This window comes from Callorhinchus milii, unplaced genomic scaffold (assembly GCF_018977255.1).
Source record: "Callorhinchus milii isolate IMCB2004 unplaced genomic scaffold, IMCB_Cmil_1.0 Scaffold10, whole genome shotgun sequence".
Lineage (NCBI taxonomy): Eukaryota > Metazoa > Chordata > Chondrichthyes > Chimaeriformes > Callorhinchidae > Callorhinchus > Callorhinchus milii.
The window spans coordinates 10,008,413-10,032,283 of NW_024704751.1; the positions used below are offsets into that span (position 1 = coordinate 10,008,413).

General features: G+C 39.1%; 1 protein-coding gene across 1 annotated transcript in view; it reads right to left on the minus strand.

The window, feature by feature from the left end:
- Positions 1 to 23,871, minus strand: part of tmem132e (transmembrane protein 132E) — a 129,699-nt gene that overhangs the window by 46,152 nt on the left and 59,676 nt on the right. The window contains exon 9 of the mRNA XM_042338583.1: positions 325 to 468. Coding sequence (XP_042194517.1) covers positions 325 to 468 — 144 coding nt within the window. The remainder of the gene's footprint in view (positions 1 to 324; positions 469 to 23,871) is intronic.

Consider the following 23,871-nt stretch of genomic DNA (forward strand, 5'->3'; position numbering starts at 1 on the left):
TGCTAACTGCAAGTTAAGCTGCCTAATGTTGCTTTGTAATAGGTGTATTGCTTTGACTAGATAACACTCTCTACAAGTCCCACATCTGCAAACATAGCAGCCATTTCCATGTGTCATTCTCCGTGATGCCATCATTAAAAGACTTTATTTCCATTTGACGCATGTGTCATGTAACTGTCACCCAATGTGTGACGCAAATGTTTCTCAACTGAAACCAGTCTGTTGTATTGATATACAAACAAAACTTGGTCTTGATTCAGTTGCAAATATTTGCCAACATTTCCTCTCATAATCTTTGCAGTCTCACTATTTGAATGAACTTACCTTAATGGTGTCCTCATTAGTTGATTTACATTCTACATTGGGTGATACATCTGTGATGACTCCATTCATTTCTACTGCAAACACTTTGAGGGGAATAGCCACTGTCCGTCCAGTGAGTATAGCAGTGTTGATGATCTCTGTGTCCTATTAAAAAGGAAATATATTACATTAGTAATTAGCTCTTGTTAATTGTTAACCAGATATTAATAATAATAATAATAATAATCCTTGCATTTGATATAGCGCTTTTCACGTCCGGAGGACGTCCCAAAGCGCTTCACAGAATATACTGTAAAGTGAATTGACTGTATATTTGTGGGCGAACGCGGCAGCCAATTGCGCACAGCAATGTCCCACAAACAGTCGTAGATTGAAAATGACCAATTTATTATTGTTTGGAGTTTTTTTTGGAGGGATTATTATTAGGGGTGTGGAGTAAGGAAACTTGCCCAAGGTTTCGCCCTGCCTTGTATAATCCTTAATTAACCAGCAGAACTGAAACTGTGGTAATCAACATAAAGTTATTGATTCTGTGTAATCTGAAGAGTAAATGGAGGCACAGATTTCCGTTTGGGAGGATCTCTCAGCTTTAAATCTTCAAATAAAAGTAATGGCTTTCTTCTTCCTCCTCCTCACTATTTTAAAATGCATTTTCCTCCCTATTGCCAGGCATCAATCCCGAGTTAAGAAACAAGCTGGAATGGCTTTGCATGTCTAACTCAAGCTGGGGAGAGGGGGGGGGGGGGCGCTGAGATAGGGGCAATATGAATGAAAACAAGGTTGAAAACATAGGTTTTAAGACTGGCGTTAAATATGGGAGCAGAATGGCTGAAAGCTCACCCACCAATGATGGGAGTGGATTGGGTGGGGGCTATAAAGCAGGTTCCTGTTAGCAGAGCCAGGTTGGTGGGGTTAGGAAGGGCCAGGTTTGTGGGGTTAGGGGGGGCCAGGTTGGTGGGGTTAGGGGGGGCCTGGTTGGTGGAGTTAGGAAGGGCCAGGTTGGTGGGGTTAGGAAGGGCCAGGTTGGTGGGGTTAGGAGGGGCCAGGTTGGTGGGGTTAGGGGGGGCCAGGTTGGTGGGGTTAGGGGGGGCCAGATTGGTGGGGTTAGGGGGGGCCTGGTTGGTGGGGTTAGGAGGGGCCAGGTTGGTGGGGTTAGGGGGGGCCAGGTTGGTGGGGTTAGGAGGGGCCAGGTTGGTGGGGTTGTAGGAAGGCACTGAGGTAGGGAGGATTCGAACTAGAGGACCAGATCTTGAATTCCATCTGCTGCAGGAGAGGAGCCAGTGGAGTTGAGAGAGGTTGAGGTTCACAGAGCCTGGTGTGTGAAAGAACAATGGTTGCAGAGTTTTATATGATCTGTAGCTTGTGTACTGTCCCTAATCAGCACTTTCTACTCCGAGCAGCATGTCTGACATTGGAGATTTGACATTTGGGGAATTGTGGTCACCAACACACTCCCTATGGCAGATGGGCTTCAGACACTAATACTATTGGGCACCATCAAATTATCTACATGGTTAAACAAATAGTATTGTTGCTCAAAAAATAAGCAACATCAAAATAATTTGATATACTGTAGTACCTCTCACATCATGAAGATGTCTCAAGGATGAAGATGTCTCAAGGAGCTTCAATAGATTTTTATTGTAGTGTCGTGACTGTCCATTTTGTAGGTGAATGTAGTAGACAATTTGCACAGAGCAATGTCCTACAAAGAGCCATGAAGTGAATGACTAATTTAATCTGGGGACTCAATGTATTTAAAATGGCACCACTATAAAAATCATCCTGCCACTTTATAAATCATTGTTGGCTGTACTTGGAATACTGTGTGCAGTTCTGGTCGCCACAGTATAAAAAGGATATTGCACCAATTGAGAGAATATAGAAGAGGGCAACTAGAATGATTGAGGGGATGGAGGGGTTGGACTATGAGGAGCGATTAAGTAAACTGGGCATGATCATGCTGGAAAAGAAGGTTGAGAGACGATATGATAGTTTTTTTTTAAATTCTAAGGGGACTGGAGAATGTAGACCATGATAAGCTGTTTTATTTTGTCCAGAACAGTAGAACCAGAGGACATGGCCTGCAATTGAAAGGGGTAAATTCAAAACAAATCTGGGGAAATGCTATTTCAGTGAGCGAGTAGTAAATGTATGGAACAGACTCCCTTGGGAGATGGTGGAAAAAGAAAGTGTCAATTCTTTTAAAAGCAAATTGAAGCAATGTGTGATAAAATGGTCAATTACCAACCTGATGGTACAATACAGAAAGTTTCTCATTTGCTGACAAAAGGAGGTTACGCACCCAGAAGGAAGTGAGTTGAGATTGCCAAACTCATTTATTCTAGGACATACATGATCCAAGAGACTGAGAGGCAAATGGCCTCCTTCTGAACTGTAAATTTTTATGATTCTCTGCTCTTGCCTGTCTGCATCAGAAACTTCTGGTAGCTACAGGTCCACAGGACATCCAACCCTTACAAATGAATTTGTGCTCTATAGCGATGGGGGCACCCTGTATGAATCCAAGAACTGGTGTGTGGTCAAGCACAAGGCGACTAAGGTTTAACTGTGTCAACTACAAGACATTGCACTTCTGTATGACGTTTTCACGCTTTACATTATGGATTTATGTTCACATTCCTCCAAATAAATCTGTGAAAATCCTTTAAAGGAGGCATTTCATCTCAATTAGGTGTCAGGTACAATGTTTCCATGCCTTTGATCAACATTTTAAAAAAAGGAGCAAATGGAAGTTTTTAAACCATTGGCTGCTATTGAGATAATTTCCAAAGTCTTTTCCTAGAGTTTTAACAAATTTAATGGATTAAAAATGCAGTGTGAAATTAGAATCTAAAACCTCCAACTGTTAATGCTAATCACAGTGCTATCACTGGTATTCAGCAGTGATATTATGAAAATCCTGTGACTCATTCTAAAAGTGGCTGAGAATTTACTTTTACTTCAAGGTACTTTCACTCTTCTTGTTACAAAACATAGTCAAACATGCATATTCTTTCTTGTTATTAATGGAAAGCTTTACAGCCTCTTTGAAGGGAAATTTCACCCTTGAGAACTTGTCTGTAGAAGTGCCACAAAATTTGGAACTGGGCCACACAACAACAAATTACATTGACACAGTGCCTTTCACTTTGGGAGGATGTTCGTTCCAAAGCGCTGGACAGTCATTTTGGACACAAGCTGAAGGTTGGGTCAAGAGGGTTGGAGGGCAGGGAGGAGGGCGACTCAAGGTCGAAGAGGAAGGTCTTGAGACATGCCTTGAAGGAGGCAATCTGCAACTGCAGCAGTTTGTCATGGTTTAGAAATACGAAAGTCCCGTTCTAACACATTGTGTTCATTGTGCTGGTTTGCAAAAGTATTCCAGCAACCCACCTGCCAAAACCTCCCCGTATCACATTGAAGGTTTAACTGGATAAATATCTTTGAAATAAAAAATGTAAGGGATATGAGGAAAGAGCTGAAATGTGGAATTCAGAAAGTATGCCTTTTAAAAAGCAGAGGTATCAGTGGTACATACATAAAGAGCCAATGGTCTCCTTGTGTACTGAAAATTCCTGTCTCATAATCACATTTAAAGGGCCATTGTTGTCAACCAATATAATCGATTCAGAAGGATATCACACGCAATGCAGCCTCTTGGCATCAAATCAAAACTGCTTGCACTGACTGGCTCCAACTCATTACAAGGTTGTAAGCAACTCATGCCCTACCGTAAACTAAAACCCGAGCATAACTTAACAACTAGCAAATGCAAGGTGATGGGACTGCTTCAAGATCAAAAATTGAGCGGATTCACTCAATTGTCTCCACCAGAGTTTTCTGGTAAATTTAGTTCAGTGGGCAATGTTCAGCGTTAGTGGAAATTACACAAAATCGACTGAGTGTGTGCCCACAGAGCATCAGTCCCGTTTTGTTGAAAATCAATTGTTCTGAAACTCAATGCAAGAAGATGCCTCAATTGCTCTCTCCCTCTCTCTCTTTCTCTGGCATCAACGCACATAACATCATCTGATCTGTCAAAACATCAAAGAGGTTACTGTCTGCCTCCTGAAGTAGGTAATTATGTAATGTGAAATAACATTATTTATTATTTATGGCATGCACTGTCTGAAATGATGGTGGAAGCAGATTCGATAACAGGTTTTAAAAGGGAATTTCCTTAAAAAGGAAAAAAATTGCAGTGCTAAGGTGTAAGAATGGGATGTGGGACTAGTTGGTAGTTCTTTCAAAGAGCCGCCACAGGCATGATGGTCCGAATGGCCTCCTTCTGTGCTGTAAGATTCTATGATTCTATAACATTATATACACACACACACACAAAGCGTTGCAGTAATAACTGCATTCAAAAAGACAAACTAAAACTTGGGGAAATTATTTAGAACTTGCTCGCATAATTGGCTTTTCATTGCATTGAACAAAATAACAACAGTGAAATACAAAAAGGAATTGAATGGAGTCTGTGGAAGTTATCCAGTTTACAAATTTCCAAATTTCATTTGTTTTGGAGGGGAAAGAAGAAAAGCTCAGTCAGGTGGCAAACGTACGTACGGTGAGTATTTCAAGGTTGAGCTGAAATTGAAAATATAAAGGATATAAATGGTTTGTTAGGAGCTTGGGTTCCTGAGCCTAATCCTTAAACAGAAAGTAGGGCTGAGCTCTGGTGCGTTGAATTGGCCTGAATTATTGAGGTTTCCAGTTATCCAAATTCCAGCTTTGGAGAACTAACCAACTGAGAAAAAAACAGGTTTAATTCTAAACTGCCGGAAAGATCACCCTTGGACACTCAGCTCCCCCTTGGAGAGGACCTCACAAAGTTTAACTTTGATAAAAGGTAATCATTTTAAAAAGGCAAGAAAAACAAAACTTTCTGATTCATAATTAATTCAAATAATTTTTCACTACTTTTTATAATACATTAGCGGTCTCTTCTCCAATAACTATGTTCGACAATAAGACACACAAGAAAAACTATCTTTCTTGGATGTGGAAATGAATCAACAGCCACAGTACGGGGTAACGACAATAAATTCAATATTGTGTGTATCTGTACAACAGTAAGTATTGCAGTTGTCGATTTGTCAGCTTATTTGCCAGATATGGACCTTGAGCACCACCACTTTCTGACTCAAGAGGCTGAGAATGAGTTCATAGTGCCAACTGACACTCCAGTGAAGGACCTGGGAAAGTCGGCTGAATTGTCAGAGGTACTATCTTCAGACAAGATATTAATCCGAAGTCTCATCTGCCTGCCTTGACGCTAAACCAATCGAGAATGGAGTTTCTCCCAATGTTCTGGTCAACAATTTATATACGTTGGTTATTCACTGCATTGCTGTTTGTGGGAATTTGCCACTGCAAAATTACACAATTGAGTAATACAAAACTCTACAAACAGAATTATATTTTACACTAATTACTTGTTAAGCATTTAGCCTGTAATACAGTATGTCATTTGCCCATACATTGTTCACTGTAGTGCTGGTAAAGTTTATTTAATAAAAGGTAACATGCATTGATAAGAATCTTTACATATTACTATCACATTTAAATTAATGACTCAGTAATAATGATTAAGCAGTTGTTCATTAAAAGAAAATGATAGTATGGCCTGCTTGCAATACACATGTGTATGAGAGAGAGAGAGAGAGAAAGAGAGGGTGGGCAGGGGAGGTAAAACTTGAGTTCACAGTGCAGATAATTATAAGGAAACACAAAATAAAATCATACCAATAATTGGTATCTTGATTTTTATGACGATGGAAACTTAACAATAAAAGCTAATTTACATATGTGCCCTTTATAACGTAAGGAGAGCAATGAATACAAGGGGATTATAAGGCTGTAATCTAATCATGGTAATCCAAATATCAAACTCTTAAGAGCAATTTGTCATCATCATCTGAACATGTATTTACTTTCTAACATTCTCTAATATACTTAAGGATCAGCATAAATGTTGTTTTCTTTCAACACATTGCAGTGGCATCATGAGTAAAAGAAAGCGTACTGTGTTTCTGTTACATTCAACTGGACTATATACAACATGACAGGAGTGCAGCATTACCATTTAGTTTTCATGGTGGTTTTCCCACTTCGAACACCAAGGTTTGTGTACATGGACCTGTGGATGTGTGTATGGATAAGTTATCAAAAGGCAATTTGAAACAAGCCGTCAAAGTCCTTGAACATCAGCACAAGACACATCACTCAAAGGATTTCCTTCCAGTGTTCCCATGCCAACACAGAAACCCAATGAACTTGAATTATGTGATGAACAGAACACAGCGTGTCATTCCCACCATGGCTTTTGGGCAGCACAACAGCCTAACTTAATAGATGCCACAATTCGACTGATACATTTCTACACAGCAAACATCATTTACCTTTGTTACCATAACCTCTCATGTTTCATCATTTAAAATGTGATGTGCAAGTTTGAGTATTAAAGTATACATGATGGACATATTAGGTATTGAGTGGATACAAATAAATATATTTTACCAAGTTTATAGACAGGCAATAGTCAAGCCTGTTAACTCTTTAAATCATTTCTACCTCATTTGTATTGATGCCAACACCACTGAATTTCTCTGAAGGTCCATCCTCCAAAATGACTAGACTTATTTTGCTGTAACAATATGATAGCTAAATATCTTTAAGAACCAATGTAAATAGGCAATCTAACAGTTTCAGACTACTGAGTTTTCTAAGGCATTAGAAAATTGTTATACACAATATTATTATAGAGAATAATCCTTTAGTAATAAAACTTTTAATTCTTCAAACAAACAAAGTTGGGTTCTGCTTTGTAATTTTATCATTACCTTTTAATGTTGGGAACGGGCACTCTAATCTAACAGTATGTTCATGAGAGTGAATTGAAAATGAGAACAGAGTTAATCTCTTTTCTTTGCTTTAGAGTAAATTTTGCCAGATGCCAAAGATTATTTGATTAAATTGTTTGTTCAGGAAAGTTTATGTCACAGGAATTTCTCACGCAAGTTACAGCAGTCTTAGACAGCAGTGTTAGGTTGTAATTAACTGCTTACAATCTGCAGTGGTCAAAGGTTGTGAAACTTTCATACAATTAACTGAGATCTGCCAAATACTTCTTCCAAGGAAAATACTACACTTGCATGTATATAAGATCCGATTGCTTCAGTGGTGGGGTTGGATAAGAGCTCTGAGGAAGGGGGTGGGTGAGAGGTGACCATAGGCGTGGTCGAAGAGGTAGGTTTGAAGGTGGGATTTTTGGGGGTCAGTTGAGTGTCTGACACATGTAGAAACCCATCACGCTGCATAAAAGTATGCAAATCAAAGAGTTCATACATCCCACGTATACATGAAAATTCCCGAGATATTTATTGAAATAGAATGCGCACTCTCTCCCTAGAATAGCACATCCGACTTAACAAATTCCAGAGAGTATTAGGAGCAAGAGCCAAGGCTTGGAGACTCCAAAGTGTGCGTTGGGGTAACTGCTGGAGTCCAACAAGCTAAAGCTGCATACCTTCCATTGAAAGCACATTCTGGCAAGCTTTTCCACTGCTTGTCCAGCTAGGACCACTTCACTGGTTAGAGCTTTGGCTTGCAGGGTTAATGAAAGCGGAGTCACAAGAGTCTCTACCTCCCGTAACTGGTCTGCCCATCCAAGAAGATGAGCCAGGTTGGCTGTGCTGTCATCAGCAGTGCCGTGGTGTACTGCGGACCTGCCTGGCTCAGGAACTGGACTACTGAGACCAAGGGTTGCCTTGAATTGTTTTGCCCAAAAGAAGAGTATAAACACAAGATAAAACATCAGTCTTGTATGACAGGATCAGTGCTCCAGATTTCCATTCTGTCACGTACACAAATCACATTCCTCAACTTTTTGCATTTTACAACAACAACTTGGATTTTTATAGAGCCCTCCACGCCGGACGGTGTCTCAGAGCGCTTCACAGTAACGGCCGAGCCAGGGGGAGGGGGGAGAAGGTGACCAAAGGCGCGGTTGAAAAGAAAGGTCTTCAGCCGAGACCTGAATATAGGAAGAGAGGGGGCGAGACGAAGGGAGAGAGGAAGGCAGTACCAGAGCCTCGGGGCATAGTGGCTGAAGGCACAGCCGCCGAAGGTGGAGCGGAGGCCTCGGGGGACAAGGAGGAGACCAGACCCAGTGGAACGAAGGCAACGGGCACAGTTGTGAGGAGAGAGGAGGTCAGAGAGGTCGGGGGGTGCAGAGGAGTGGAGGGATTTGAAGACAATGTTCTGTTAAGTTTCATTAACCCTGCAATTTTATGTTCTGTTAATCATGTTTCAAATAATTAACATTTGGTGAAAAAGTCCACATTAACTAGTCTACTTATTAGTGAAATACTTTCCTTTTTTTCACAATTGGCATGAAACTAAATTCACTCGAGATAGATTTTTCAAAAAAAGCATATTACAGAAAAATCTGCTAACTATGGGTATTAAAGCAGCACGACCGAAATTTGCATCTTGAGACTTTGCTAATAAGAATTTTTAAATTACTGCCACAACAATTAAATTAATCAAAACCTGCACTTCATTAAACCTGGCAATTATGTACTGAGTAACCCAGGGAAACTCCGGCAAATTGAATACATTTTAGAATTCCAGCCAGGTCGGAAGTGATTCAGTGGTGCGGAGAATCTATTTCAGAAGCAATTGTTGCCTACACTCATTTGGCCTCTGACTGTCAAGGCTGTCGAGAGCTGCTGCAACAAGAAATCAGTCACTATTTGATAATATTGCAGACATAACCTGCAAATTGCTGCCCATTCATACTCTGCATGCATCGCAGACAGAGAATACATTTAATTATTTTCCCTCTCCCAACACTGTTTTTCAGTTCAGATTAAATAAAACATGCAATGAAATTTCCTTGCACCTATATTGTCCAAGTTTGCGGAAAAATAGTTAGTCTATAGTTTATAATTTAGCCTATCTACAGAGTATATTTAAGGCAACTTCACCTTACGTTTAGAAAAATCCAAAATTATACACTAAAAATCACTAAAGAGATCACTGTGCCATGTAGTGAAGGGACATAGGCTCATTTCAGTGAATTAATGATTAGTTGTGTATCTCAGTTGCCTATTTTTTTCTCCAACGTTAAAATTGTCCTGTACCTTGCACAAATTCCAGAATGGAAAAAGAGACATTCCTCTCCCTTCCCTCCTGCCAACCCGTCCCCAATTCTGAGGGTCCTGAAAATTTAACATTCAGTGTTACAAATACCCCAAATCCAGACTCCAGTAAAGGGATGGGGGGGAGGGGTACAATATAAAAGCGAATATATACATTGGTATGTGTCACTACAATGCAATATATAATACAATTTGCATTTACATAGCGGCTTTAGTGGCTTTCATGTCAGGAGGATGTCTCAAAGCGCTTCATTAAATTAAACAGGTATGCTGATTCGCTCTAGGGTGAGCTTTAATGTGCAGCAGCTTGTAGCAGAGCCAACAATTGTTCCGACGCAGAGCGAGGTCTACACTTCTCTGGAGCACAGAAATATGCTGTTTTTGTATTGCAATTTGGCTCCAGAGAAAAGCCAAAATGGTAATACGAAAGTGGCAATAGTGAAATTCTGTTAATTGAAAACTCAATTTGACAGCGAAAATTAGTCAATAAACCGAACCGTTAATATAACCAGATTGAACATAACTGGAGACTCATCTCCCAGAGCTCTAAATTCTAAACCGATAAACCGAACTATTCAATTATCCGATATTCAACAAAGCGAATTTCACTACATGAACATGACAAGAGTCAGAGAGAGAAAGAGACGCAGTCAGAGGCACAAAGGGAGAAAGGGAGAGAATCAGGGAGAAAGCGTGAGAGAAGGGCTGGCACAGTTTGGTACCACAATGAGTTTGATGACTTTGTATTATTGTGATAATACTCCTTCCATTTGATATAGCACTTTATGTCTGTGTATTTTGTGGGAATAATCAAGTTGTTGCTTGTGAAACCTTTGTATTTTACTGTTATTTTAGAATAGAAGCAGTGTGAAATTTGCTTTATTTTACACAATGCAATGTGGAATTTTACTTAATTGTATTAAATTATCAATATATAAATTGAAGAGAAAAAGAGAATGTGAAAAGGGATCAAACAGAAATAGGACTGCCAGAGGAAGATGACTGGGGATCATTGTAGATGACTGTACCATGGGCTGTGCCACAGTGATAAGCATAACATTTACAGCAGTAATTCTCCACATAGCAAGTTTCAACTGTTACCACAGGATATCTCAAGCAGAAGCCAAACACTTTCTCAGAGAGAGAGAGTTCCAGGAAAAAAATATGGGAAAATTATAGGAGTTATATAGGAGTCTGAGGGATAGTTCATTCCTTAAGGACCCTGAAACAAAGTTTAAGAAAAAAGTACCTTAAGCCTACATATCTAAAATAAAGGAGTAAGCAACAACAACTTGCATTCATATAGTGCTCTTCATGCGGAGTAGCATTTTGGTGTGCTTAACAGTGGCAGAGCTTGATGAAGAGGAGAGAGGGGAGGTGACTGTAGGCACAGTCAAGGAGGAAGGTGTGAACTGAAGACAGGTAAGCAACAGAACCAATGGGTTTTCGTTTAAGTACTGACACTTGGACTAAGTAAAAGTTCTCAGAGACCATATTCCTTTCCCGAATCTTCATTATAAATCGCAACCCAAGGTTGACTATCATAATACTACTTAACTGCAGTTGTGTGTCTCGGACATGTCTGAAATAATCATGGAAAACTTGTTCAACTACAAATCATACACCACTGCAGTAGATTAATATTTTAATATTATAGCTTCACTCTCCATACTATTCTACTCGAGTAATGCAGATGCAACAGCATATTGAGAGAAAGATAAAAAAAATCAGTTAATGAACTTTTTCTTTATAAGTGCGAAAGATCTTATGTTAGCAATGAGTAATATATTCCTTAAGTCTCTGGGTCCATTAGATGAAATATGTTATCAGTGGTGATGCCCTGGTGTCTACAGCCTGCTGAGAACCCATGTTTTCTCAGCTGGAACCATTATGATCCAAATTTTCATTTTATTCCAGAAACAAGTCTGTTTTGGTAAGAAAATATAATCAGCATACATCAACAACAACAACATGGATTTATATAGCGCCCTCCTCACCGGACAGCGTCTCAGAGCGCTTACATCTTACATTTATATAGTACCTTTCACCTAAATTAGAGAGTGAAAGTTGTTTTTTGATCAGCTGAGTGTCTGACACGGGGAAACTGATCACTGTGGTTAAGAGTATCCAAACCAGACAGCTTCACAATTGCAAGCCACCTGCACACGCAAGTTTCTATGGGAATGGAATGCAGCTGCTTACCTAATTCCAGAGAGTGTTATGCACATATAATACATAAGTATGTAAGAACTACTAAATAAACAACATTGTGTGTCAATATCATTTGTACCCCATAACATTAGCAAGGAAGAGAAGATGACTGTTATACCAGCCATAGGTAAAAGTCCAGATTCCTGATCACACTGGTTACGCTATGAAGAAAGAATTATGCAGGAATTTCTTAACAACAGATGTAGATGTTACAGATTTTCTCTGGGACAACCATGCATTTTGACTCAAAAGACAGTTAATTTGTGAATCTTTCTAGTGAACTGTTAAGTTTCTCCAAAGCTTATTTTGCATGACACTGTAGCATCCATCTGGAACGAAGCTTAGAGTATGGACAGCTGAGTCCAAAGGAATATTGCTGTTAAAGAATTCACTAAGTTCTATAGGGAATGTGGATTTTAAATTGAACAGGTTTTCTAACTTGAAAAAATAGTTTTTCACTTGTATAGATTTTTTTTTTTACCAGGCTCTATCTTCTTCAATCAAAAGGAATCTTCCATTAGCTTAGTCAAACACCCATAATATACAAGAGCGAGATTAATTTTACTTGCAGATACGCTAAGGTGCACAGAACAAGAGAGCATAGGTCTAAGGTTGCAAAGCGCCAATTTAGGACAGACACCAGGAAGTATTTCTTTACCCAGTGAGGCAAAGTAGCCCCGCCTAAGAGTCTCTCCTGTTGAAGCTACATTTGTAATTACCGTCAAGTTACTTTTAAATGAAAACTTATTTTCCCATAGAAAATATCTAGATGTTGAAATATATGCAACAAATTAAATGCCATATAATATAGATCTGTTTAAAAATGTAATCCTTCAGTCAACATAATCCCTAAAGACACGGCACTGTCTACAGTATGTAGTCCAATTGTAAGAAAGATACAAAAATGCTTGAGCTCGAAGTTCAAAGTGCTCTGTCAGATCTATGCGGTTGTTAAAATTATTCAAAATATATTTTTATTATAAGGCCTTAAAAGCAAATCCCTAAGCCAACATTTCTTTTTACGTTTTGGAAACTTAACAGATTTCATATCGAAATCGAAAAGAAAAAGGAAACGTAAGAATGCTGGAAATCTGAAATAAAATAACATTTACTGTTTTATTCCAATAATTAAAGCCAGATGTTCAAAAGTTCAAAACTGTGGAATGACATCTGCAGCTGCTCAGTAGCAGCCGGGCTCATCTGCAGCCCCTCTTGCCTCTGGCGTGGAAGGATTGAGTTGCACCATAACATGAGCTAAAAATCTAGGCTGGCATTACAGTGAGGTGAGGGAGCTATGGAAGTACCGTCAAAAGAAACATTGAACCAAAGTCCCTTTTTAGAGGATGTTAAATATCTCAGTGGACCAGTTCAAAGAAGAACCAGGCAATTCTTGTGCTATCCTGGGCAATGTTCCTTCCCTCGCTCAGCAAGATATAAATTAATTGGCCATTTATTTTCAATGTCGTTTGTGGATTTGTATAAATTTCTTAAAAGAACTAAAGGTACAGTATACACTCAAAATTGGAATATTTTGAACATAAATAATGTTGATAATGAATTTGTCACTTATTAGAATTTAAGAGGTTTCCCATTTAGCAATTTAGATTGGGGATTTGATGCAATAATATCTGTTAAAATAGAATTAATTAGTCGGGGTTTGAGACTCTTCAAGCTATCAAGGTTGCAAGAAGAACATCAATAATGTTTATCAGTAAAATACATGAATTACAAAGCAATGATTCAATTCAAACATAGTGAAGAAGCGATCTGTGGAGACTGGAAAATGATGATCTGTATCGGTTGCCCTTTTTACCTCTTTTTGTAAATTGACATTATGTTCCCCGTACTTAATAAAAATCCTTGCATTTCATACAGCACCTTACCACTTAGTTGAGATGTCTCCAATCGCTTCACAGTATATACTGGGAATATAGAGTATAGCCTGTGCATTTTGTGGGTTTCAATCAAATTCTTAAAAATACTTCAATCCTCAGGAATGACTCCTACTTTCTGTTCGTACCTGTCATTCTATAATCAATTTCATAAGGCTCTTTCTTAAGTACTTTCATCCTTAAGACCTGGTGGTTTATCCTCCCTCCTTTAGCCAGACAAATTCTGTTTAATTAAAAAACGTCCACTGTTCTTGAATATGCAAAAAAAAATAGTTGCTGAAGTGGAATTTCGTAGAAATGTTTTCAACGCATCTGGATGATTTTATGAAACTTCTTAGTTTTAATGACAGCAATGCCCATGTACATGTAAGCTAATTAACTTTTAGCTGGCAATAAAAGTCATACTCCATTTTTAGACTAATAAGAGAGTGCACTGTCTGAAATAGACGTTGAAAACAAATATCTAAAAGCATGTTTTCAAAGCTCTCTTACGACCTCTTTACAAAACCCATAACCTCTGGGTCCACATTACACAGGTGTTGATATTGTCGTCTGTAAGAAAAGGCAATTTTCACCTTCTCTTGTGATAAATATTGTATTGAAATCAGTCAATGTTCCATTCATTCATGGCAACCTTGGACAGTTTTTAATCATTATTCTGGCAATCTTGCTCCCTTGAGCACTAATGAGTTCAGACTTTTTGGACATAATCCAACACAATACTAGAGACATTACATTATTAAATGATAGATGATTTGATAAGCCCACAATTCACTGAGGGTTGAAAAGCCCAAATTCGTTTACAGCAGAAAGTAACTCAAAATGTGGAGCATATCTGGGCTTTATATTCTCAGAAATATAGTATATTTGCCCACAAAATAGAGTCAATTCACTTTACAGTATATTCTGTGAAGCGTTTTGAGATGTCTCAACGACTTGATAAGGTGCTATATCAAATGCAAGGATTATTATTATTATTATTATTATTATTATATAGAAGCCTTATAGAACATAATTAAAAAGAATCCACAGCACCGAAACAAGACTTTCAACCCAACTTATTTATGCCGGTGTTTATATTCCACATGAGCCTTCATTCAACTTCCTCCCCAATATCCCTCTATTCTTTTCTCTCTCACATATGCATTGAAGTTACTGCATTTCATAGTTGTTTGTGGGGCACTGTTGAGCGCAATTGCATTGAGCTGCCGCATTTGCCTCCAAACACACTGTCACTCCATTTCTCAGTAAATCCCATAAAGTGCTTTGAGATGTCCTTCCCACGTGATAAGGTGCTAAACCAAGCTCAGGGATTATTATTATCAAGTCTATGCTTTTAACTGTACTCCCAATTCAATAATCAGTTTTTCTGTATTTGAGAGTTTCTAGCAGAGACAAGCGATGCCTCACTCATATACAAAACAATGCAATTGCGCTCAACAGTGCCCCACAAACAACTATGAAATGCAGTATCAATCAAATGCTGACAGAGAGTTTAATTGGATCTGTCCGACACACTGAAGCTATCCATGATTTGGATGCTGCTTACAGACACTGCTTCAGACGAACCGAATCACTAACTACTAAACAGAAGGTTGCCTCTAGATACAAGAGCTCTTACCACAAAATACGACTAATTGGCCATCAAATCCCAGATGACTGCTGAGGTATGCATTATCTGCTGGTAAAAAGATGCCACGTAACTTTTACTGGTGAGTGTTAGGTTGATGCACATAAACTCTCTCACTCACACACACACACACGATCTTTGGCACAAATGGGTATCCTCTCCACAAATGAGTAAATCATCAGCTAATTCTAAAGAACTGCTACGGTTTTTAAATTGCCAGCTAGACAGGGAGCACTGGAGTGACAGACTTAGCCTAACATCCACAGCTCTACTGAAAATAGCCTGTTGAGCACTCAACATACCAGGGCAGGGTTGCCTCTACAGGCCCCTTGTTTCTGTGAGAACCAAGTCCAACAAAGAGCACTAATATACATGTCAGGTGGAGAGCAGAGGCACAGAGAATGGGAAAATGGTCTGAGTAATACATTCAGCAGACAGAAGAGCTGATGGAAATGCTTTGTGCCCCGTACAACCTTGTGAGGTAGCGCGGAGAGGGTCGGGAAGGTGCCCATCGCACCCCCCCACCCCACCCCGGTTGCAGGCGTAGCACAAAAGGTCCCAAAACATGATCCGGTTTGAATCCCTCCACCCAGCCTTGCATATTACCAAAGACCTATCAGATATATTGTGCAGTTGGTCATCAATTTTTAAAAATCTTCTCAACCTGTGAATGCACACGTATTTAGAAGCCGATAATCAAGACCACGAAAAGTGCTTTAAGGTTAGGTATGAATTTTTCAATCGCAAAATATGCTTAGCAGTGAGAAGAATTCATGTCTGACACAATATTACAGCAGCTCTAATGTAAAGGTATTTTCCACATTATTTCCCAGTTCTAACGTAGCTATTGATTGTGCTGGCACTTAATATGAAAATCAGAGGTAATGTTGTTTATATTTGTTGCACGTCAGAGAACATTTCAATAAAAATGTAGCATCTCATAAGGAATTGATAAAAGAAATCTATTGTAGCATTGGCAGGAAAACAGCGTAAATCTACAAGAACGTTACCAGGGAAGATTGAACAGGATGGAGCTTTTCTCTCTAGAGTTGCGATGATTAAGAGAAGACTTTATGGAGGTGTTCAAGATTAAGAAAGGATTTCACTATAATCTAGTAACCATCTTGACGAGAGAGTGTCTCCATGTATTTCTATTAAAACTATGTATCATCCTTCCGTTTTTACGTTATAAAATATATTGTTGCTAAGCAGTAAATACAAAAATCTTCATAAAAGCTTAAATTATACAAAGTTGAAATGGCAGATCACTGAAATATTTTGCACTGCTGACAATCCGCAGATACTAATCTAACACTGCTCTCATAATAATAATAATCCTTGCATTTGATATGGTGCTTTATTACGTCATTGAGACGTCTCAAAACACTTCACTGAATATATTAAGTTGATTCATTGTGCATTTTGTGGGTGAGTAAACAGTCAAATAGATTGAACTCGAAAGGATTTTAAAGATAATAATGTTACTAAACTCTCGTTTAATAGGTGGCTTTGAATGACTAGATATTTAATATATGGCATTGCATATTGAGAAATATCCATTTGGAATTTCTGTAAATTATATTTTATACCACGTATTACGTTCTTTTCAATAAAAAGTTTTTCTTATAGTAGAAATAAATAATAATGAGCCCCTATAGTATATATGCTAAGGTACCACCACTCATGTCATTTGTTCCATTTGTCGCACTTGGGTAGCACAAGAAGTTGAGGCTATTTTGTGAAGTCACGTCCATGTTATTATGCCTGAGAAAATAAAATTACTTTCACTGATAATAAACCACATAAGTAATGTGGACAAGTCTTTGTGATGTTACAGCAGCTTCTTCATGACACCATAAATCAACTGAACTGTTTTCAGGGTTTCACCTCCACGAAATGGTTTATCTATGCCATGGACAGAATACACAATGGAGACCTCAGTCCATTCACAAGAAAGACATTTGTGAACAACCCAAAAAATTCCATTTGTGAATTTGATTAACTTCAATGCTGCAATACAATGAGAATTCCTTTATTCCTTTAAACAAACATGGGTCGCCCTCAAATATACGGCCAATTCACTTTACAGGATATTCTGTGAAGCGCTTTGAGACGTCTAGAAGATGTGAAAAACGCTATATCAAATGCAAGGATTATTATTATTATTATAGCCCTATTTACACAGAGTGTAGCAATAAATTTACTATTGACTAACACCTATTCCAATAAAAACCTAATTTGAATTATATAATGCATTGATATTATGAATGCTAGTCGTTAAACCAGATGGCTATTTTTTGGGCGTTGCTGTGTACAAATTGGAGGCTGTGTTCATGTGTTTGCATCTTCGAAAGAATTGAAGTCCCTTAAAACGCCGATGAATTTTGTTTTCATATGTTGTAAGTTTTAAGAATCAAAACCATTTGATATACTCAACTCATAATTGTTGAACTGGGACACACCGCAGGGCGCCGAAGCCCCCATACACACATTCATAACATCGAGGCTCGACTATGCAAACTCCCTGCTCGTCGGCCTCCCCAACTCCTCCCTCCACAGGCTGCAGATCATCCAGAACTCTGCAGCCCGTGTCCTCTCCTGCACCGGGCTCCGCGACCCTATCACCCTCATCCTCACCCGACTCCACTGGCTCAGATCCTGGTCCTCACCTTCAAAGCCCTGTATGATCTTGCTCCCCCGACCTCTGCAATCATCCTGCCTGCTCCCTCCACTGGGCGGGCTCCTGCCTGCTTCACGTTCCCCCATCTTGCCCACCACACCATCGGCGGGCAGGCCTTTTGCCAATCTGCCCCTACCCTCTGGAACAAATCCCACAGTCCCTCCGCTTTGCCCCTCCCTTGCCTCCTTCAAGACCATCGCAAGGCCCTCCTCTTTGACTGTGCTTTCGATCACCCTACTTCCCCCCCTGCCCTCCACCCTCCCCGATCCCGACCCCCAGCTCGGGTCCGAAACACTGACAGTCCAGCGCCTTGGGACATCCTCTCGCCATGAATGGCACTATACAGATATAATTTTCTTGTTGTTGTTGTTGAAAGCACCATGTACCATCCAATCCATTTGTAGAGCTATAATGAATATGGCATTCATTCTAATGGTTACAAATTAGGCAACAATAGATATATTTGTCTATAATTATATTCATTCATCACGCAGCTCTGTTCCTACGGGGATAGCTGGATGCTGATGAGTCTGTGATCGACAACACTCACGTGACTGTCGCAGCCTATCAAGGTGTTGCTGATTGTCTTGGGCCAGTGAACTGTATAACTTGTTTTGTTTTATTTGCCCTCATTCCAGGAAACAGATCTGCCTAAGTTACTGCAGTCAATTGAGATAAAGCAGCTTTAAATGTGCTTAGTGCCTGGTGTTTACACTTTGTAAAAATTAGCTGAAAGAACCAGAGTTCCCTCTTACACCCACCCCTGTTCTTGTGAATGAATTGGTAAAGAGGCACTTTGAGAAGGCTAAATGAATACATTAGTAATCCTGCAGCATAGATTGCCGCTAATTCAGAACTTATTGTACAACTTTATTGTCCTGGAAATAAATCCTGTGTATGAAATATTTTCTCTCCCCCACCCCTATTAACTATGCTGCCACCATTTTGTTTGTTCACACATTGGCCACATATCTAATTCAATTGACCTAGAAATCAATATGGAGACTAGTTTGAGTATTTTTCTCCGACACAGCACACTGCTATTAGCCCAGTGGAATTGTCCTGACGACTGGAGTTCAAAAAGAGAAGTGAATGTTCATGATGGATTTTCAGGTTAAAACATTCGTACAGGAATACCTTTCCCATAATCGGTGCTGCTAGCTTGTATTTGTGGTATCATTTTTATCAGCAAATCCACAACTGCAGTTTTATTTAAAAGCCTCGATTGTCTCGAGGTTTATTTGATAAAAAATGTTGAAAGCAGTGATCTCAAATACATCAAGTTCACCTTCAAAGTTCTGGGAATCCTTTGAGACATCTCAATGATCTGATAAGGCATATATCAAATGGTAGGATTATTATAAATTCCCTTTCTGGTTTAAACTGCTCCGGGTTTTATCCTGTTTGTGCAGCCATTTCATGAGGTGCAGCTTTGTTGAATCAGGGGCTAATCTGAGGCCGAGATCACACCGTGTTTTCTCAATTCTTGCATGCAAAATATTCTCTGGATCAGTGAGATAACTGACATTACAGAGGTCCAATGTGCTCATCTTCAGGCATAGAATTTTAAATGACAATAGACCTTAAAGCAAATTAAGTGAAATAAATAGATCAAATTCAGTGAAATTAAAATTACAAAGGATTGATACATCTGTCTATGGAAGATTCTTCTAAAGGTTCTTGTTTTCACTATGCAATGGAGAATGATGCTGTTTAATGTGTGACATGTGACATTAGTAAATATTTATGAATCAACTTTAAAAATATATTCCTAGCAGAAGTGAATATTGAACCATGGATAAAGTTAATATGGGTTCCCTTGCTCTTGGATGTTAGCAATTGAATTGTGCCAGAAAGTTTGCATGTATGTGTGTACAAAGAGGATGGTGGGAGGTGTCGGGTGAGTACAGGATCAGGCACAGATATGCCGGCTCTTCACACAAGAAGCCTTTCAATGATCACTGTCCAGATTTTCACATTAAAAATGCGAAATTTGGCCTGGACACTGGAGGGCTGCCAAACCAACAGAACTGTGTCCAGTATACGATACAGCCAGGAAAGAAAAATATTTATAATCAAACATGTTAGGGAGTGATTGCTTAGCCAACAATCAAAAATACACCTGGTAGATAACATTTTGATGGTCATAGTGGGTTTAACTTTTTTTTGAGAGCAGTTCCCATGGGATTGAAGGGAATTGAATCCCATTAAGAAATACCACAAGTTAGAGCTCAGACGTTTGGAAGTAGCAGACGTAACTGAAATAATAATAATTTGGTCGCTCAATCCACGACGGTTTGTGGGACTCCTCTGTGCGCAATTGGCTGCCGCATTTCACCCACAAAGTACAGTCGAATCACTTCAGAGTATATTCTGTGAAGTGCTTTGAGACATCTCAACGACGTGATAAGGCACTATATCAAATGCAAGGATTATTATTATTTATACATTCACGCAACCAGCCAGCATGCAAGGCGTACATATGACCCTGAAGTTGGCTTTGCTTACCATGAAAAGCCAGCCAGTGTGTGGGAAGTGAGCGGGCTGGATGTATGCTCACACAATGAAAGCGGTCCATAGCTCAGTGTGTTATAAGCAAATTTGTGCTGCAGTGAAGCTTGTAATGGGACTGCACTATATTTTGTAGATTGTGCCACTTCACATATCCTTCTTCTTAGCCAACATGTCAATCAAATTTGTGTGCCAAGACAAACACGTATGATGTTCCTTCCTCTGACTCAACAGTCAAATTTTGTGCCATGTAAAGTTCAGGTCTTTGCTGCTATTTCAAAGAAATGCAGTTTCTTTCCCAATTATCAAATCTTATATTCCTACCCCTCTTCACCCACATTCAAATTACTTGACTACTTGTTTCTTTATTTGTAGAACATTGCTGGCACAAGCCTTTAGTTTTCCTCGGGGACTCGAGATGCAGCAGTGCGACTCGATTTACTTTATTGCAATTGATGGTAGGGATGTTGTCGGTATCAGTGTGGAAACGTGACACACGATTGGTATATTCTGGGTCTCTAAATGTGACATAGGATTGGTACATTTTTGGTACAGGTTCTTAAGTACCAAATTCTAGTTAAAAAANGATTTGTTTATTAAAAAANGGTGACTAAATACCTCTAACAGAATGGTGCAGTACATATATTAGTATGTGCAGTTTGAAACAAAGCATAGGTACACTCTCAACTGTAAGTGCCAAATATATACATTCAAAATAAAGCGCTCTTTAATTGAATTTCGATTTACTACAGAACCATGTTTTACTGGAAAGAAAATAACATTCGTGGGACCATCCTTGGAGAGTTCGATTCAATAATGAAATGTATAACTGAAGCAAAGATAATAGTCCTTTGAAAATTGCTGCTAAAATGATTTATTTTCCAGCGCAAACAATAAGGAATAGTTCTGATTTTTCATTTTGTGGTTGATAGAAATATTAAATTTATTATTATACTGTCAAGTTAATCTATATTCTACACACTGCTCTTTGTTATTTCAGCTATCCCACAAAAGGACAGCAAGTGAGTGGAGGTCATGCAATTCTAAGTGTGGTGAAAAAACACCCAGACAGCAAGCCATGAAGGCTGCTTATTTGCACTGCCCAATGGATGGTTATTGAGAAACATTGGCAGAGATTGAAGTTCACATCATTTTATTCCTTGTAATGATCAAATGACTTCCAATTATTTCAACAGGATACAATTAGCCATGTAAAACCTTCCACGGTTCAGAACATTGTCAGCTGGTGCCAATGACATACTGGACCATAGAAAACATGTTTATTCCCACAAGAATCCCTATACAACCAAATCTCTATAACAGCCGTCTTGCCAAATAAATGAACGCTGCATCCCCAGAGAATGAGGAATAAATTGGAAGGCGACTTCAGAAGTAGTATTGCTCAAATTCAGTTAACTGAATTGTACATGATCTGAAGTCAACATAAAATAATTCATTGAAAATTAGCAAAGACAGGTCTTTTTTTAAATGCTGAAAATGTTTTATAATTAAACTTCATCCTCTACAATTTGTTACACTCTGTCAGCTTCAATCTTAATGCAGATTTCACATAGGAGAGCGCGGAAGGAATTTCCGTACTTATTTCCAATGAACATTTGCAATTTGGGCATCGATCAGGCCACAGCAGGTGTGGAGAGTAAAGCTTTCTCATCATTGCTCCCAACAACATCCTATAGCCCAAATTTTGAAGAATGCTGTAAAGAACTCCACTGGGATATTTCCAATTACATTGCGTCGCTGAAAGAAAGTCAGTTCAGTGCTGAATAATGTTTAATTGTCAGCGGATTTACACTGTGGATTGAGAATCTGATTAAGACTGTTCAAATGTAATTCACATAGGAACTGCACAGTCAGTATTGAGCACAATTTCATCCCAACAGTCAGGGCTGGATTTATATCCACGTTAGTGCTGAAAGCAATATGCTACTGACTCAAGTCCTAAGTGTAATTAGTTCAAATTAAACTTAATAATAATCCTTGCATTTGATACACCTTTTCAGATTGTCGAAATGTCTCAAAGTGCTTCACAACAATTTCATGTGAAATGTGTAATGACTGTATTTGTAGGTTAACGTAGCAGCCAATTTGTGCATAGTCACAAAGTAATGACCAATATTTACCCATGGGATTGTTGGCCAGGACACTGGGAGGGAGAAACTCTCTTCTCTTTTTGAATAGGACAATGTAATCTTTAACATCTAATCCGAAACGGGTCGGAAAGCACATAGTGTGGGTAATATTAATAACATAATAATAAAAATAATAGGTAATAATAATAACATAGTAAGCTAAGACCCTCCTCTTCGACCATACCATCGGCCACCCCCCTTCCCTTCCCCTGCCTTCTCCCCTCCTGACCCCAGCTCGGGTCTGAAATGCTGTACACTGTCCAGGGCCTTGGGACGTCCTCCCAACATGAAAGGTGCTATACAAATGTAATCTCGTTGTTGTAAGTTGTTCTCATGCCGTTCCTAAGTATTGTAGATTTGTGAATGGAAAGTACCGATTGTTGGTTGTTGGGATTGTTGGCTGTCAATCGGCAAATATGTGGAACACTAACTCTTTCACTGAACAAAATAGCAAACAATTCCTTCTACCACTAACAATGGAGTTCTCACAAACTTTTACAATAGTGAAGTCAAGAGTCATGATAAGTCTACATGACAGGCAGGTGCAGAAAAATTCTATAATTCACCTCTCAAAGCTTTGCAAAACAAAAAACCGTCAACAATTTCAAACCAATAGAATTCACGTAAAAGGCAATTACAGTCTCAGTATTGGTTCAGGGTTCTGGGGAATTCATATCAGCCTTCTGGAGCTTGGAGCTATATAATCAGTTTGCTGTTAACAAATTTCACCATTGAGTAAGAGGCATATTGAGAAATAAATAAAATTGATCCATATCTAGACAGCACAGCTCCAATCAGCTCTCTGTTCCCTTGGGCTCAGAAAGACAGGCCACAAGGTGTAGTTGGAGTTGTTATAGCAGGAGGAAATCAATACCATCCCTCGTAGCTTTTCTTGATAAATCAGCAACTTAGTTCACGAGGGAGAAACCATACATCCTACCTTGTGCTGATAAGAGCACCAAACCTTTGGAAACTGAGAAAAACCAGGATTGTGCCTCAAATGCATTGCTGGCCGTGCACTGTTGGAATGTTGAAGGTGCCACCTTTTGGATAAGATTTAACCTTTTGGATTAAATTGAGGTTCCATCTGCCTGGTCAGGTGGACGTTATCATGACACTATTCAAAAGAAAATGGGAGTTTCTTCCAGTGTCTTGACCAACAACCCTCAAGGTAAAATTGGTCATTCACTTTGTGGTTGGTTGTGATGCACTGGTGCGTGCAAATTGGCTGCCGCATTTGCCAGTCACTACACTTTACTGTAACCCCTGTGAAGCACTTTGAGACATCTTGATGACACAGGCCACT